This window comes from Geotrypetes seraphini, chromosome 1 (genome assembly GCF_902459505.1).
Source record: "Geotrypetes seraphini chromosome 1, aGeoSer1.1, whole genome shotgun sequence".
Taxonomy (NCBI): domain Eukaryota; kingdom Metazoa; phylum Chordata; class Amphibia; order Gymnophiona; family Dermophiidae; genus Geotrypetes; species Geotrypetes seraphini.
In genome coordinates this window covers 468,641,487-468,658,780 of record NC_047084.1, presented here as the reverse complement: position 1 = coordinate 468,658,780, position 17,294 = coordinate 468,641,487, and the positions used below count along the sequence as shown (strand labels likewise).

At 39.9% G+C, this 17,294-nt stretch overlaps 1 protein-coding gene across 1 annotated transcript; it reads left to right on the top strand.

The window, feature by feature from the left end:
- The first annotated feature begins 4,712 nt into the window (after positions 1 to 4,712).
- On the top strand, positions 4,713 to 5,669 carry LOC117368491 (olfactory receptor 1019-like). Its single transcript, XM_033962206.1, has one exon. The coding sequence runs from the start codon at positions 4,713 to 4,715 to the stop codon at positions 5,667 to 5,669; it is 957 nt and encodes a 318-aa protein (XP_033818097.1).
- The last annotated feature ends 11,625 nt before the right edge of the window (positions 5,670 to 17,294 follow it).

Here is a 17,294-nt window from a genome sequence, read left to right as displayed (position 1 = left end):
GACCCTTTGGGTGAAAAAAAACTTCCTTGCGTTTGTTTTGAACCTATCTCCCCTCAGTTTCTCCGAATGCCCCCTCGTATTTGCTGTCCCCTTCAGTCTGAAGAATCTGTCCCTATCCACCCTCTCTATGCCCCTCATGATCTTGAAGGTCTCTATCATATCTCCCCTGAGCCTCCTTTTTTCCAGAGAGAAGAGCCCCAGCCTATCCAACCTCTCGGCGTATGGGCAGTGTTCTAGCCCTTTTACCATTTTCGTTGCTCTCCTTTGGACTCTCTCAAGTACCGCCATGTCCTTCTTGAGGTGCGGCGACCAATACTGAACGCAGTATTCCAGATGTGGACGCACCATCGCTCGATACAATGGCATGATGACTTCCCGCGTTCTGGTTGTTATGCCCTTCTTTATGATGCCAAGCATCCTGTTTGGGACATTTTGGACTTGTCTCATTATCCAAAATTTTTGGAAACGAATAATATCTTATATGTTAAAAATAATTGGAAGATCATTATGTAGTTTTTCGACCCATTTTATTTTGGATTTGCCAAAGGCTTTTAGTCATCTGCCTAGGGGGCATCGGGTGCTTTGTAGGAAGATGAGTTTATTGACCAAGAAATGTATTCTTCAATATTGGACAGTCCCTAATCAGTGTTCCCTTTAAGGTGAGTGCATGAGCGATCGCTCACTATTTTCAGTGGCATCGCTCATACGCTTTCCCCTGTCGCTCACTCGAGGGAGGTGAGAGGAAGTGGCGGCAGCGGCCTGTATTTTCCAAAGTTGAAAGATGCAGCGGCAGCGGCAGCTCATCTCAAGATCCCCGACTGCATCGGACTTCGTGAGAGGAGCCGCTGCCACATCTTCAGTGGCTACCAAGGGGGGGGAGGGGGTGGTCCGCCCCGGCTGTGCATATCTCCTAAGGCTACAGTCGGAGAGGAAGTTCGGGCCAGCCAATCGCTGCCTTGCTAGGCGGGACTTCCTCTCCGACGGAAGAATTGACGTCGGGGGAAGCAGAGAGAGCTTGGGGCAGCCGCGGCGGTGGCTTTGGGGCCTGTTTCCCCCCGATGGTTGCGGCAGTGGTTTTGGGGCCTGTTTCCCCCGATGGTTGCGGCGGTGGCTTTGGGGCCTGTTTCCCCCCGATGGTTGCGGCGGTGGCTTTGGGGCCTGTTTCCCCCGATGGTGGCAGCAGTGGCTTTGTGGAGGGTAGGGAGCAAGAAAGGGGGCAGGCAGGGAGGCAGAAGGGAAACAGAAAAAAAGAAAGGGGGCATCAAGAGGAAAAAAAAGAAAGAAAGGGCAAGGAGAGAGGAAGAAAAAGTTGGGGGAGGGAATGAGGTCTGGAGGAGAGGAAGCATACAGGCTGAAAAAGGGAAGACAGATTGGATGCACAGTCAGAAGATGGAAGTGCAACCAGAGACTCATGAAATCACCAGACAAGGTAGGAAAAATGATTTTATTTTAAATTTAGTAATCAAAATGTGGCTGAATTTATATATGCTGTCTATATTTTGCACTATGGCCCCCTTTTACTAAACCACAATAGTGTTTTTTAGCACAGGGAGCCTATGAGCATCGAGAGCAGCGCTGGGCATTTAGCGCAGTTCCCTGCGCTAAAAACTGCTATTGTGGTTTAATAAAAAGGAAGGGGGGTATATTTGTCTATTTTTGTATGGTTGTTACTGAGGTGACAATGCATAGAGTCATCTGCTTTGACCTCTTTGAAAAAAACTCAGAATAGGAATGATAATTAACATTTTCTCAGCGTATAGTGTGCTTTGTGTTTTTTAATTTTATTGTTGGTAGATCATTTTGACTTGGTCATTTTAAAGTAGCTCGCAAGCCCAAAAAGTTTAGGCACCCCTGAGCTAGAACGTTGAAGCTGTGTATTTCTATTTTATCCCCCCTTTTACAAAACTGTGCAGCGTTTTTTAGCGCCAGCCGTGGTGGTAGCAGCTCTGATGCTCAGAATTCTATGAGCGTCAGCGCTGTTACCTCCGTAGCTAAAATTCACACTACAGTTTTGTAAAAGGGGGAGGGGTTAGTTTGTGATGACATATTCCATACTAGGCGAAGGTGTTTTCTGTGTTCTGTGTGTTCGAAAGACATGGTTTTCTGTTAGGATTGACGGTGTAGGATTAATCTGTGCTGGTCTGGCTTGTTTAGTTTTACAATGGGTGTATTGATGTACTGCTCACTGCAATATGTAAGATGCTGCCTTTTCCTAGGTACTCATGTGTGACGTGGCTTGTTCCTAAAATCATGTTTTCGTACAGATGGGGAGGGGGTGCAAAAAAATGATGGGCCCCGGGTGTTACATATGCTAGGTATGCCACTGTATGTAAAGATACCAGAAAGCTGGCGAAGCAAAAACTTTAAGTATATTGTTATTCTTCTAAGTTTTGAGTATTTAACCCTCCCACAATCTCACGGGCACTCGTTTCAAGTTTCAAGTTTATTGAGATTTTGATTTAAACGCAATATCAAATATTTTCAATGCGTATAACAAAAATAAATTTGGGGAAATAAATAAAACCATTTGAACAATAAACATACAAACATATCCATAGATGATTAAAATTACATAAGGAGTACAAGGATAAACTACATTTGTTTAAAAATGCGTCCTCCACGCCTGCTCATAAATTTGTGGAGTATGTAATTTGTCGCTCATGCATATTTTTTTTGCACACACCTCATCAATCCTTATAGGGAACATTGTCCCTAATCCCCCAAAATTTTGGCATTGGCAGAATCAGTTACATCAGTTGGCCATCTGGGAGACGAGAGATGCTGGAAGGCCGAACAAGCGAAAGATGTTGTTCATGCATATATGGGAGCCTTATCTGCAAACCTTACATCCCAAAGGTCGTAGTGCGGTGTTAAGATGGGTGTCCTAGATTGTATTGGTGTGTTCTAGTGAGGTGAAAAAGAGAGTACCATTGGGTAGGAGGGGGTTGGAGAGGGGAGGTGGGGGTATTGAATAGGTATTGAATAGGTTCAAACATATTATCATGTATAGAATAAGTGGGGATTTGGTGGGGAGGGAAGGTTGAATGATTTAAAAAAAAAAAAAAAATTATTTTCTTATTTTAAATTAATAAGATTCTGTGTTAATTTGCTGTTATGTTTTAGATATACATGCTTCTTATTTTATTTTATTTGATGCATTATTGTTGTATTATGTACCTTGGGGTGCCCTTATGATGTGTTTGATGTTGTTTGCATAAATAAAAATTGTTTGAACCTAAAAACACCATTAAAAATTAAATAAAAATATTAATTAAAGTTGTGCGTGGAATTTAGCACAGTTCCTAAAGGCACCTAAGTTGAGGCGCCTACCCTCAAAGTAGATGTGGTTAGGGGCAGAGAATAGGTGTGATATGACTTAGGCATTAGTATGCTAGTTACTGGTAAATTCAGCCAGGAAAACCTTGGATGCCTACCAGTGCCTAAGTTTAGTTAGACACAGCTAAGCACAATTGTATACATCACACCTAGCGGTAGATTGATTGACAACTGTGCCAAACAGCATCTAGGAGGTATGTACCACCAGGTGCTGTTTATAGAATCTGGCCTTAAGGGCTCATGGGCTAACAGTGTGCTAATATGCAAGCGCCTAACATCATGACCCCTGCCAGTGCCCAAGTTGAGTTAGGCCCTGATAGATGTGATTCTTTAAACACTGCTATTTATAGAACCAGACCCTTGGTGTAGAGAAATACTCACCGTTTAAACAGAAAGCAGTATTCTTATTTACTTGGTGTTCATATTGGCAAAGAATGGGTCAATAATGGGTGTGTCACCAAGCAACATGGACAGCTTGTAGAATATTGCCACATTTGGATGTTCATATTAAAGCCTGCTCTTGAGATGGTCTGGGCACATCTAAATGTTGGTGCATAACTGCCAACTTCTGTTAGCATTTTATAAAGGATTTGGTGTACAAATTTGGCATTATTCAAGGGGCCCTTGAAAAGTTCTCAGCCCAGGCAAGAAGAGAATAATGCGAGCCATGAAACTAAAAAGTTATTCCATGCTTTTCTCGATACTTTTCATTTCAATGATATGAAATGAAATGAAAAAATGTCAAGAAAAATATGGAATAGCTTTTAAGTTTCATGGCTCCGCATCATTCTCTTCTTGGTTGGGTTGAGACCTTTTCAGCGGCCCAACATAGAATACTAACTTACTTCTCAGAATTTTGTTGCCTCAATTTTAGTGCCCTTTATAGAATTGTGCTCTACTTTGATACAAAAATGCCTGCTAATTATACTCTTGTTCTATCTGTGAATGGGAGAAATTACTTGCACAAATGTGAAGCCTCAAAGCTCTCCCTATAAAATGTCATTTGCTGTTTGGCTGAAATATATCTGGCTAGTGAAACCACTCTGCACTATTTAGCTGTTCTGTTGGGGCAATATTGAGATACTGAGACACTTTGTTAAATTGACTAGTTCATTCAGGAAAATTCTAATGAACGATATGATTACTGGAAGTATGTGATATAGTATGCCTAGTTGTATTTTCTTTGGCATGTAAAAAAGGGTAAAAATTGTGGTCTTTCATCTTCCTTTTCCTGACATTTTCATCCTTTCTTCTAACTTTATTCTTCAGCTGGTGGAGTATTATGTCAACTGAGACCTTGGAAATAAGTTTTCTCAAGTCATTCTCATCCTGACACATCTCTCTTAGGTGATTATTTTCTTAGTAAGAGGACAAAAATGGAATGGAGGAATCAGACTACAGTAACAGAATTTATTCTCGAGGGACCCACAGACCATGAAGAGTTAAACACTTTACTCTTTGTAGTGTTCCTGGCCATGTACCTGGTCAACTTGACGGGGAATGGAGTCATGATCTCGATTATTAGTGGGAACTCCCAGCTCCATACCCCCATGTATTTATTTCTATGTATCTTGTCTTTTGTGGATATGTCTCTCACTTCAGTCACTGTCCCCCAAATGTTAAGCATGCTCATTTCTAAAAAGAAAACCATCTCTTTCTCCAACTGTTTTACCCAACTGTATTTCTTCATAGATTTTGTTATAGAAGAATGTATGCTCTTGTCTATTATGGCATATGACCGTTATGTTGCTGTATGTAATCCTCTTCATTATGTGACAGTAATGAACAAGAAGGCCTGTCTTAGTATGTTCTTTGCTTCTGTGATCCTCAGCATTATGCATGCTTTGTTACACACATTGATGGCACTCCGTCTCCCCTTCTGTAAGTCCAACAAGATTCAACATTTCTTTTGTGACCTCACACCGCTGCTACAACTCTCTTGCACAAACACCTCCATCAATGAGCTGGTGATATTCACAGAGGCCTCGTTGCTAATAATTGGGCCTTTCCTGATTATTCTGATCTCTTACATCCATATCATCAGAAGCATCCTGAGAATGCAATCGACTGGTGGAAGGCAGAAGACCTTCTCCACCTGCTCTTCCCACTTCATTGTGGTAACACTCTTCTATGGGTCAATATTGTTCATGTATTTCAGGCCTTCTTCCAGCTATTCCCTAAAAAAGGACAAGATTGCCAGTGTGGTGTACACTGTGCTTTCCCCCATGCTCAACCCTTTCATTTACAGCCTTAGGAACAAAGATGTTAAGATGGCTCTGAAGAGAGCTCTACAGCGAAAAGGTAACTTCTTCCAAAGGGTAAACATTCACTAAGAAAGGAATATGAACTCTGCAAAATGAAAGAGATTTTTTCTTTATTTCACTTCTACCTGAAAATAATAGAGAAATGGAAGGCACTTAATACCATTTTCCCTGTCATATACTATTAGGAAGAAGGGTCATCTAATGCAGTGATTCCCAACCCTGTCCTGGAGGAACACCAGGCCAATCGGGTTTTCAGGCTAGCCCTAATGAATATGCATGAGAGAGATTTGCATATGATGGAAGTGATAGGCATGCAAATTTGCTTCATGCATATTCATTAGGGCTAGCCTGAAAACCCAATTGGCCTGGTGTTCCTCCAGGACAGGGTTGGGAACCACTGATCTAATGAAACTGAATGTTAGCAATTTCAAGATAAATGGATAATAACATTGTGGCACCTGGTTCTAAGGGATATGAATCATAGCAAATAGCATAGAAAGGTTCAAAAATGCCTGAATATGTTCTGAAAATACAATAAAATAAATAGATATTAGAATCCTGGTGGGAGACAGGTAGCTGCATATTTACATATATCTACTAGGAGCACACAGATGACACTATTTAACACAGTTTTTGTTCCTGGGCAGTTTAAGTGTAATTTCCTAGTTGCTCATGCCTGAAAAGTATAGAAGAACTCTGTTATTTCCATACAACTTTGCTTTTGTGACCAGGATAGTCAAATTCTGCAATTTACTTATTTTAAACGTGAAAAAGTCAGATTTTCATTCTTATAAAAAATTTTTTAAAAACATATGAATCAAAATTAACATGCATTTATATTGATGTTATGCAAAGATAACCACAGAAGATTTAGAAGTGACTAGTTTTTTTGATATTTTTGATTATATTGTAAGTCACTTTCATGAATCAGCCCCCAGATGTAGTCACCCTTCATGTTCTCATTCTATTATCCTTGGTAGTGGCATTCGAAGTCCAGCATATTCTGGTGGAAGCACTTACCTTGCTCCTCTGAATATGCTCTCATGTTCTCCTTGAATGTGTCAAGATGAGCATCAAGGACATGGACTTTGAGAGACATTCTACAGCCCATCTTACTGTAATTCTTCACCAGATTCTTAAGCACCTCTTTGTAGTTTTTGGCCTTGTGATTGCCCAGGAAGCCCCAAACCACTGTGACAAAGCTGTTCAAAGCAGCTTTCTCCTTCCACTTAGGCAGTTGGAACTGAACTGAGCTAATGGGCTTAAGATATCTATAGTCATACTTGATTAGTTTATATTGATGGAAAGTTCTAGAATTTTTTTGAAGTTAGGCATCGCAAGCCTACTTCTCTGTGCCCGTTTAATAAGGCCTATTATTATAATTAGCACAGCAGGCACCTATAGCTGATTTTCGCCCATGGCAATTCAGAAATTACCATAGGTCAAAAAGTGTGGCTCATAGATCTGAAAAGCTGTTACCACGTGCCTTTTTGCAGGCTGTAAAGGCTCCCGCATTAACCCAGCAGTATAGCAGTGCACTGTGGGTATGCACATCCACAACACACCTCTTCTTCTGCCTATCTCCACCCACAACCATGATAAGCCTTACCACCTGAATTGCCACACAGTAAATCTTTTTTTTACTGCTGTGGCAAGTGTGGCACATCTGCAGTATTGTTTGCCTTGCAACAATACCCTATCGTGCCTTAGTAAACAGACCCTTAAGTTGAAATCAATCTGGAATGTTCTCCAAAAATGGTAAATTTCAAAATATCAATGTCCTGGTCACAAAAGCAAAGTCTGAGGGGAATGATAGCCATTTTCTATACATTTTGTGCCATAGGCAATTAAGAAAGAATATTTATTACCCAGAAACAAAAATAAAATAAAATTTTGTTACATAGTGTGATCATTGTCTTAGATTTCTTGTAACAATCTGCACAGACAATATGCTTAGTTTATTTTCTATTCACTGTAATAGTTTTCCATCCTCACAATGAAACCCTCCAAATATCACCCTTTTTCCCCCTCCAGTACAGAAGCTCTTCAAAGCTCAGCCCCACCCCACCCTCCTTGAACCAAGTTTATGACAAAATAGTTTTTAACTGTACCATATTGGGTTCCTAATTACTAATATTGTTTGGGACTAATTATTTATTTTTTCAGGCATCTTTTTTAAAAATCAGTCTCACTTAGAAAGTATGAATTTGAGGAGGGGTTCATAATTATATGTTGGATTTTGCATTCCTGCATGAAAAGCATGTGTCACATTATAATGTTTCTATTTGTATATTTTTTGTATAATCAATGTTTTGTTTGTCAGTGTAAGAATTGGTCACAGTCATAGCTGATAGAAATAACAGAGGTTTAATGATCTCTTAGGCCATTGTATTAATATTATTTTATAAACTTGACTGTAACAAAGATCAGATCCATTAAAATTTGATTTTGAGTTGAGTTAAAAAAAATGTATTGTGTTAAAGAAAAAAGCTGAATATACATCATTTTGTATACAAGGTGCAATAAAATAAAATTCCAAGGCATCTATAAAATGGCTACTTATAAGATATTGTTCATACCTGCTGTCTTTGGTTTGATTTGCTTCAGGTTTTCACTTGCATGGTACAACAGTATGGTACAAGGGAAATCTGTAAAGATTGCCATTCAGTACAAAGAAAAAAATACCAATATGAGCAATTGGAAAGAAAATGAAAGTTGCTCATTCAACTGTCATAGCAACAGTCAGATGAAATTGGAAAGCTGAACAGTTGTCAGTCTTGGGAACTCTTAGGTCAACCCAAAACTACAGATGAACAAATAAATATGATCATAAAGGCAGGTTAATTTCTCAAAAAACGTAGAGAACAATAGGTTAGTAAGTCTGTGGTAAGTAAATTAATGAAAACGCTTTATTAAAAATGAATAGTAACATTTCTGGAATCTAGTGGATTACAGGACCTGAGACATCATGAATATGGTACGGGGGGGGGCCCGGGTGGGTTTCAGGGGGTGGGGTATTTGGGGGGGTCTTGTGTTTGGGGGTGCCTGCAAGAAAGGGTGGACATCCCTCCTATTGGGGATGTTAAGATGGATGCTGGCAGGAGGAGGTAGGCATCCCTCCTGCCGGGGGTTGTTTTAGGGGTGGCAGCAAGAGGGATTGGGCATCCTGGAGTTGTTTTGGGGGTTCTGGCAGGAGGGAGTGTGCGTTATCCGGGTACATGACCTAAATATCAATGGTACTCATATAACTTCTGGGAGCCAAAAAAGATCTGACTGGCCTGAAGTGGCCCAATAAAACACTGCCTTTCCTGGTATGTATATTGCACAAAATAATTTTTAAACTCTTAAATGGGACCAACAAATAGAGAAGAATACACAAGTCTATGCTCTTCCCTAATTCTTTATAATCATATTTAAATCTGTTCCAATTTAAATACGCATTTCAATTCAACAGTGTTTGCTCCAAAGCCATTAAGTTTTACAACAACTTCATTTAAAAATCTATTCCATGATTGGATCTTCTAAATTTCACTTAGGGGCTGATTCTATATGTTACCTATAAAACTGGTGCCAAGTGCAGTAATAAGCTTGATTCTGTACATATTAGATGTACTGTATAGAATCACGCTTAGCATTGCCTAAGCAGTATCACTAGACATCCTAACTTCTAGGCATACCATATTTATGCCAGGGTTTTCTTAACCTAAATGTCTGTGCCTAATTTAGGCACACATCGGTCCATATTCTATAATTATGTGCATAACTCAAATACCCACGATTCACCCTTAACCATATCCCCCTTTTACGCTGGCTTATACTAAACTATGGTAGAGCTTCTTACTTCAGGCCAGTATAGTAAATGCTTCACGGAATTGAATGAGTGTCAGAGCATTTATCTCACTGGCCCATGGTAAAGAGCTCTTCTGTGGTTTAGTAAAAGGAGCCCTTAGATAGGCACTTTGGACAAGGTGCCTAACTATTATAAAATCACTCCTACCGTGTTACGTATCTGTCAATTAATTCCAATTAGCACCAATTATGAGGCATTAAGTGACAATTATTGGCAATGATTAAAAGTCTATTAATTAAGTTAGGCACCTACTTTGGCTAGGCATGCCGATGTAGGTGTCTAATTTTAGGTGTACTTTATAGAATTTGCCCTTCAACGGATAAAGGTCCATTTTTTAAATAATTTTCATTAACAATTTGTTATAAAATTACCACTGAGATGTCCAGTAGGGCAATAGAAATAAGTAAGACCAATCTGATGGTTCAGGTGATATGTGATATTCACGGTCATACAAAGGTTCCCGTACACAATCCCCAGCTCACTGAGTCTGCAGGGCTGATTAAGGACCCTTTATTGCAGGCTTTTGGAAAGGTCCTTCATCAGTTGCCTCCAAGCCCAGGACTTTCACTGCAATGAGCTGATGTGGGGTGTTCAGAGGAATATGAAAGAGGGGCAAAACATGGTAGTTGCAAATTAATGTTTATGGTGCTGGAAACCAACCCTGGTACTGATCCAGATGGAAGCACAAAGGAGCAGGAGGAAACTTCAGAATCAAAAATAAAATGCTGATTAATAGTAGTAAGGCAAAAAGTAAGTGTGTGGAAGGCTCCAGTGATTTCATACAAAAGTTCTGGGGATTCTCTCCCTTCTTTTAGTGAGAGCCTGAGGGACTCCCAAGAATGATGTTCACTCTACAGGGGAGATTAGAATAGTATAAGTCAATCAGCAGCTTCTTAAGTGCTCAGAACCTGGAAATGGAAGGGTATTATTATGCAGAGGAAGCTATAGAATATTTTGAATAATGTGTGAACATCATCAAGCGCAGTTTTAGAAATGTTTCTGGAGTCACTGAGCAATCATTCAGGATTTATGAAACAGGGCACTTTGATACTTATCTACAACTGAAGAGAGAGGTAAGAGAGATTGTCTGATATTAAAATAGCAGAAGTCACTGTAGGGCAGGATAAAGGTGCCCTGGTGTAATAAATGTGTATGTATGAGGGGTTTTTTTTAGTATTATAGTAGCAGTGGAAAGGAACTCGGACACATTAATAGATGTATATGTGAGGTTTCATTAGTGGAACTAGAGGGGTCGCAGACATGCAATGAGAAAAATGTTTAAAAAAACAAAATATGTTATATTTTGTAGAGCAAAATATATATAAAAAAGAAAACAGGAAAAAATTAAAAATAATAAAAATATTAAATCCAAAAAATGATCAAATATTGTTCCAAAATGTTCAGAAGCCTGAAATACGAGTCACACATATTATTCACAAACTTTCAACAAAGTAAATAAAAGGAGAAAGCCATACACTCAGATGGATATTAATCCAGAACATATCTGTGAATCAAATCTGCTCTGTATCCAATCACTGCAGCATCGAAAACACGCCAAAAGATTAAATGTTGCAGCAAAATCTGTTCAAATGTTATAATTCAAAGAATAAAATAATGACATGTATCTGTAGTGAATGTCCAAGAAATCCAAATTTTGCTACCCCAAATAGTACAAAATAAATCTTTCTTCTCTGAACAATTACTCCATGTTCCATGTTTTACTCTACTAAGAGGTCTTCCTCAGTGCGAGAAACTGTTTCAAGAAAGATGCTGCAAGGTTTTATTTCACAATATGGTTTAAAACTCTGATTGCTGCACAATAATTATTTAGCATATGATGTCATCAAATTTATAAGATATAACCATTAAAAACACCATTGAACATGATATCCTAAGATCAGGCAATCATATATCATGATATTCTCCTTTTATTTACTTTACTAGTGTTTAAGCTCGTTACATTAAAGGGTGCTAGAATTTATATCTGTCTGTCTTTCTTTATTTCTGTCTCTCTCCCTGCCCTTGTCTCTTTCTTCCTTTCTTTCTGTCTCTCTCCCTCCTGCTGTCTGTCTGTCTTTCTTTCTGCCTGTCTCTCTCCGTGGCCCCCTGCCTGCCTGCCTTTCTTTGTCTTTCTCCGTGGCCCCCTTCTGTTTCCCCCCAAAGCAAACCAAGATTGCTCCCTGCCCCCCAGCACACCTCTCCAACCAAAGCAAAGCAAGTTCGCTCCCTGACCCCCTTTCCCTCTCCCCCCCAACTTCCCTGTGTAGCAGCAGCATTTCCCTCCCACCCTTCCCTGTGCAGGAGCAGCATTTCCCTCCCCGTCCACTTCCCTGTGCAGCAGCAGCATTTCCTCCCCCTCCACTTCCCTGTGCAGCAACAGCATTTCTCTCCCCCCACCCCATTTCCCTGTGCAGCAGCATTCCCTCCCCCTCCACTTCCCTATGCAGCAGCATTTCTGTTTGTATCTGGCCGGCTCCCTTACAATCCCTTGCCAAAGTTATTTTTGAGTTTAAAGCTGCCGCCGTGACTCCTCTCACGATCCGCACCTGCGTCGGAAGCCTTTTCTCTGACGTGACGTAAGGGAGCCGGCCAGACCACGGGCCGCGCTGTGTTAGATGGATTGAGGGCGGGAGGGGGGAGTCGCCTCCGTGCGTCCCTGCTTAAGGTGCCTCCGCATGCACAGAAGAAACCACCGCTGACTCCTTCTACTCCGCATGCGAAGCCACGGAGCTACAGAGCACGGATCACGCAGATAGGAGTGCACATGCGCGCTTAGGGTTTTATTATTAGTGACTGGAACTTTGTGAATAATATAAGTGCAAATTTATTTTTTGGCTCCAGAGCAAAATGCTGCTAGTGAAACCCAGTGGTATTCTATTGGTAGGTATCACTAGGAGTGAAGCTGCATTATAAGGATTTTTCCAGGAACAAATTAGCTGATTGTGTTTACCACAAGCTGTGTTATGCCATTTACACAGTAATGACAAGTTCTGCATGCATTTTCAAGTTTTGCATCTAATTACTTTTTCTCCTGAAATAAATTAATCTGCATTTAATACACGTTGTTTCCATTTTAACACTTAAGAGACAGTTAACATGTCTTGCTGTAATTGCTGCATGATAGGAACGATCTTTTATATATTTTTGTTGCTCTGTACAAATATTTGATATTTATAGTGATTCAGAAATAAATCAGAGTTCGTGTAGAATTGACAGATAAGTAGATAATGACCAGAATAATATGGAACAGGAAACCACTTTCTCTGCAACTGCCTGGCATTTGATGACATAAGGAGATTAGATATGGGTGGCTTCTTCCCACTTTTCATGTGCTCAAAATTGTTAGAACACACATTATTGTCATTTGGAAAAGGAGGAACAACTATTTTCAGGGATAGGTAATCACATTTGTTGAGTATCGCTTTATTTATTTGGAATTTTTTAGAAACCATTTACCGATACCTGATCCTTGTGAAAATTATCCAAAAGAAACTAAGGGACTCGCCTACAATCCGCTATAATAAAATCCATAGCATGCATGCGCAGTTGAAACTTCATGTGGCCATAATCCCTGATCCGTGGCTCTATGTCACCGCATGCGCATTAGGAGCCTTCGGCGGTTTGCGACGCGTGCGGCGGTTTCCCCAGCAACATTCTTGCCCCAATCTCTGATGCCGGCTGACTTCTGACGATACCTCTCCTTCTCACCTCCAGACCAGCAGCGGCAGCAGCCGTGGGGCATTTGCTAGGCTGGCCCACTTCGATAATGCGAAGCGGGCTGGCCTAGCTAAAGCCCGGAGGCTGCCTGGCCTAGCGGATGCTGGACAGTGAGCAGGTAAGGGAGAAGGGCTACTACTGGAAAGGGGGGAGGTAAAAGGAACGGAGAAGGGCTACTGCTGGACAGGGGGAGCAGGGAAGGGGTAAAAGGAACAGAGAAGGGCTACTGCTGGACAGGGGGAGCAGGGAAGGGGTAAAAGGAACAGAGAAGGGCTACTGCTGGACAGGGGGAGCAGGGAAGGGGTAAAAGGAACAGAGAAGGGCTACTGCTGGACAGGGGGAGCAAAGAAGGGGTGCTGCTGGACATGAGGGAGGTAAAAGTAAGGGAGAAGGGAAGAAAGACATGGGGCAGAGAGAAAGAAAGAAAGAAATGTCTAAGTCTACACATCTATTCTAGCACCCGTTAATGTAACAGGCTAAAAAACTAGAACTATAATAAGCAGCTAGAATGGCTTTTGCTGCATGTTAGATGTTAACATGGCCCCAAATAACAGATAACTTATATTTAAACCAGCCAGTGAGGAAAAAACCCAATGCTAGCTGTTTAACTTTGTTAAGGGCAGTATTTATTGCTTCTACTGCTAATCATCATTTCTACAGCTCTACTAGGCAAACAAAGTGCATTATATACAAGTATTATCTCTGTTCCTAGGGGGCTCACAGTCTAAGTTTGGGCATGACAAGATTGATACAGAGTAGTGGCCTGCTATGACAGTTAGTGCAGGGGTCAGTACTGTGCACTAGCTATCATGACTTCCAACAGCACGGCTACACTTAACACTGAAGAGGTATCATAAAGACATTCTATGCAGTCTATGCAATCTAACATTTCTGCAGTCAAGGAGAGTTTGTTTATGCATCATAAGCTGAAATCTTTAGAAAATACTCTTCAGATTAGGAACTTTTGGTTCCTTAATTTTCTTATAACTCACCTGTAGAAATGTTTGTTAGAAAATACTTTAAAGAGATAGTAGAAGTAATTGATGCAGAATCTATTTTGTTAGTTAAATGTTACTATACCCAACTAATTATTTAGCAGTGGGAACTCGGCAGGATGTGTTAGTAGAGGGGCAACCAATAGACAGCATTGCTTTGACTGCCTTTTTGGAGGACTCCTCAGATGCTATTTTGAATAATCTACCCTATCGGTTACATTTATGAATGAAAAAGAAAAATCATCGGTATTAAGAGCATATTTCAAGATATCGGAGAAATTTTGTGGTAAAGAGATTCAAATTTTTCCTGATGTGTGCCATGCTACTCAATTACAGACGAAAGCTTTTATGGTTCTGAAGAATCGAGTAGTGATAAATGACACTACTTTCTTTCTATGTTTCCCTTTGTCCTTGTTTGATAACATTTCAGGGGAAACTATATATATTTTTTGAACCACTGCAATTAGAAAATTTTCTTGAAGGATTGGACTGTTGATTAAGTTGAGGGATTAGTTTGATAAGAGTCAAGAAGATTATTTAGTCAGTTATTTTTTTTTTATGTATTTTGTATATTTCCTTCAACATTTCTAGCAGATAATTTCTTTCACCCTTGATGTGGGCTAATACACTGTAGAACTTAGGGTTCCTTTTACAAAGGTGCGTTAGGGCCTTAACGCGTGGAATAGTGCGTACTAAATTGCCACGCACGCTGGACCTTAATGCCAGCATTGAGCTGGTGTTATTCTAGAAGCGTACCGCGTGGTTTAGCAGGTGGTAATTTTGTGCGTGTGCTAAAAACTCTAGCGCACCTTAGTAAAAGGAGCCCTTCTATAATTTTTGAGTATCTTTGATATGGAAACATTATCTGGTTGCTTCCTTTGTTATTATGAGAAATATAGATTTCGAAAAGTCAATAAATAGAAAAAAAAACAAAAACTAGAAATGGAAATTGGAATGGATTAATGAGGAAGTATGGTGAAATGATCTGTGCCAACTGCTGAAGCCAGACCCACCTTCCAAAGATCTGACATACATTCAAAAATCGTTGCAGTGAAAGGTTTCTGCCACTGATATTAAGAGATTTTGTATAGCAGAGAATTATTTGTTGTTTGTCCAAAGCTTTCAGAAACCGTGTCTACTTTGCAAACATTTATTTGCATCTGCTCTCAGTTCCTCAGATGAGCAAGTGTAATTGTCTAGAACTACAGTAGATTGTTCAGTGTATTTTATAATGTATTTTATAATCTGTGTGCATTTTTGCAAGATCCAACCTTCCTCCACTCAAACTGCACTCCTGTAGATGCCTAATGGCAAAGTACATGCCATCATATTATGATGTGTACTTTTATGTCAGTCAGTATTTCGTAAGAGTCCATTTACATGCATAGGCATACAGTACACTGTACATACAAAAACGACTCTATAAAATCACTTCCATAACATGCGAATATCATCATACCTCTGGCAGTAAGCATTCTCCTTTTCTATGTAGTGCTGTCACTTATCCCATATAGCAGTGCTGAATATATTTTTTTTCCAACATGGTAGGTGCTTTGTTTTATTTTATTATTTTATTTTTTATATATAAAATCATGCTTGCTGCTGTATTTAAATATTTGGCCTCAAATTTTCCCAAAGTTAATTTGGAACTTAGATGGACAAACATCTGACTTTGAAAATGTGTTCCCCCTTTGAAAATTCACTCAAAATAGGTCCTCTATTCTATAAAGTTGCATGCACAATTATGCATTCAGGACCTGATTTTGTACAGTGGGACCAAAGTTGCACGCACAAATCTATGCACATCGATGACTTGTACGCGTAATTTAATTAACAAGCCAATCAGCACGGATAATTGTCAGTTAACAAGTAACAATTGGCACTAATTGTGTACAACTTTCTAATCATATTCTATAAAGTGGTACGCATATATTCTAGTCCGTGGATCTCAAAAGAGGGCGTGACCAGGGGAGGAGCATAGGCAGATTGTGAGCATTACTAAAAGTTAAGCGCATTATTATAGAATGCGCCTGATCTGTGCACAATGTAGGTGCAGGCATTTAGGCATGGTTTTCCTCAGCATAAATGGCTGTGCCTAAACGTTAGTTACGCAGACAGGCATTACGTGTGATTCTATAAACTGTGCCTAACTCCAGAGCTGATTTATAGAATTTACAGAATTGTGCTAAGCACAATCCTTTTTTATGCCAATTTCGTAGCCGGTATATACAGAATTTGTCCTGCAAAAATGCAAAATTGTTCTCACAAGTTATTGAATAGCTTCAGTTGCATTCAGAACTGGCTATAATTAGCTGCTAATTGGCATTGACTATAATCAGTATTAATTGACACTGATTAGCAGTTATACAACTGCTCTTAGTTGTGTTTTTGTGCATGCAAAATTCATCACGCACAGCTACAAGGGAGCATGATCCTGTGATGGGTATATGTTGTCAGATGTGGGCCTAGAACATATGCAAGCAGGTTTTAGAATACTGGAAACTGCGAAAAAATCACTCTCCTATAAAACATTCAAACTCCCTAAAGTGCTAGGAATATCTTCATATATAGTCAAAAATATGCTGAGACATAGAGGCAAAAACAAGGGGTGAACCCCTTTAGAATACTAGCAGTCACATGCCTACCTGCCTACAGATAGGCACAAACATTTGAACTAGTCTTTGACTTGGTGGAGGTGCCCACACCTAATATTAGGCACGCAACTGTGGATTTAAGCTAGTATTCTATAACAGTTATGTGTGCAATTGTTATTATAGAAATTGCACTTAGCATCATTCTGGTGACTATCATTAGGTATCCTATAGAGAATTACCCCCAATAGGGGTATAAAACTGCCTGCTAATTATGCACTTGCTTTATCTGTGGCTGAGATTAAATGGTGAAAAAACACTACCTGCATACATTTGATACTTCAAACTCCCCCAATCCAAGTCTGCTCCTTGAAATGTCCCATTTTTGAATAGCTGAAATATATCTGCCAGGTGAAACCACTCTACTTAGCCATTCCCATGGAATAATTTTCAGATACTTTGATCTAGCTAATTTATTCTGGAAAATACGTATGAAAAAATATCACTATTGAGAATGTATGATATGGTATGCTTAATTGTA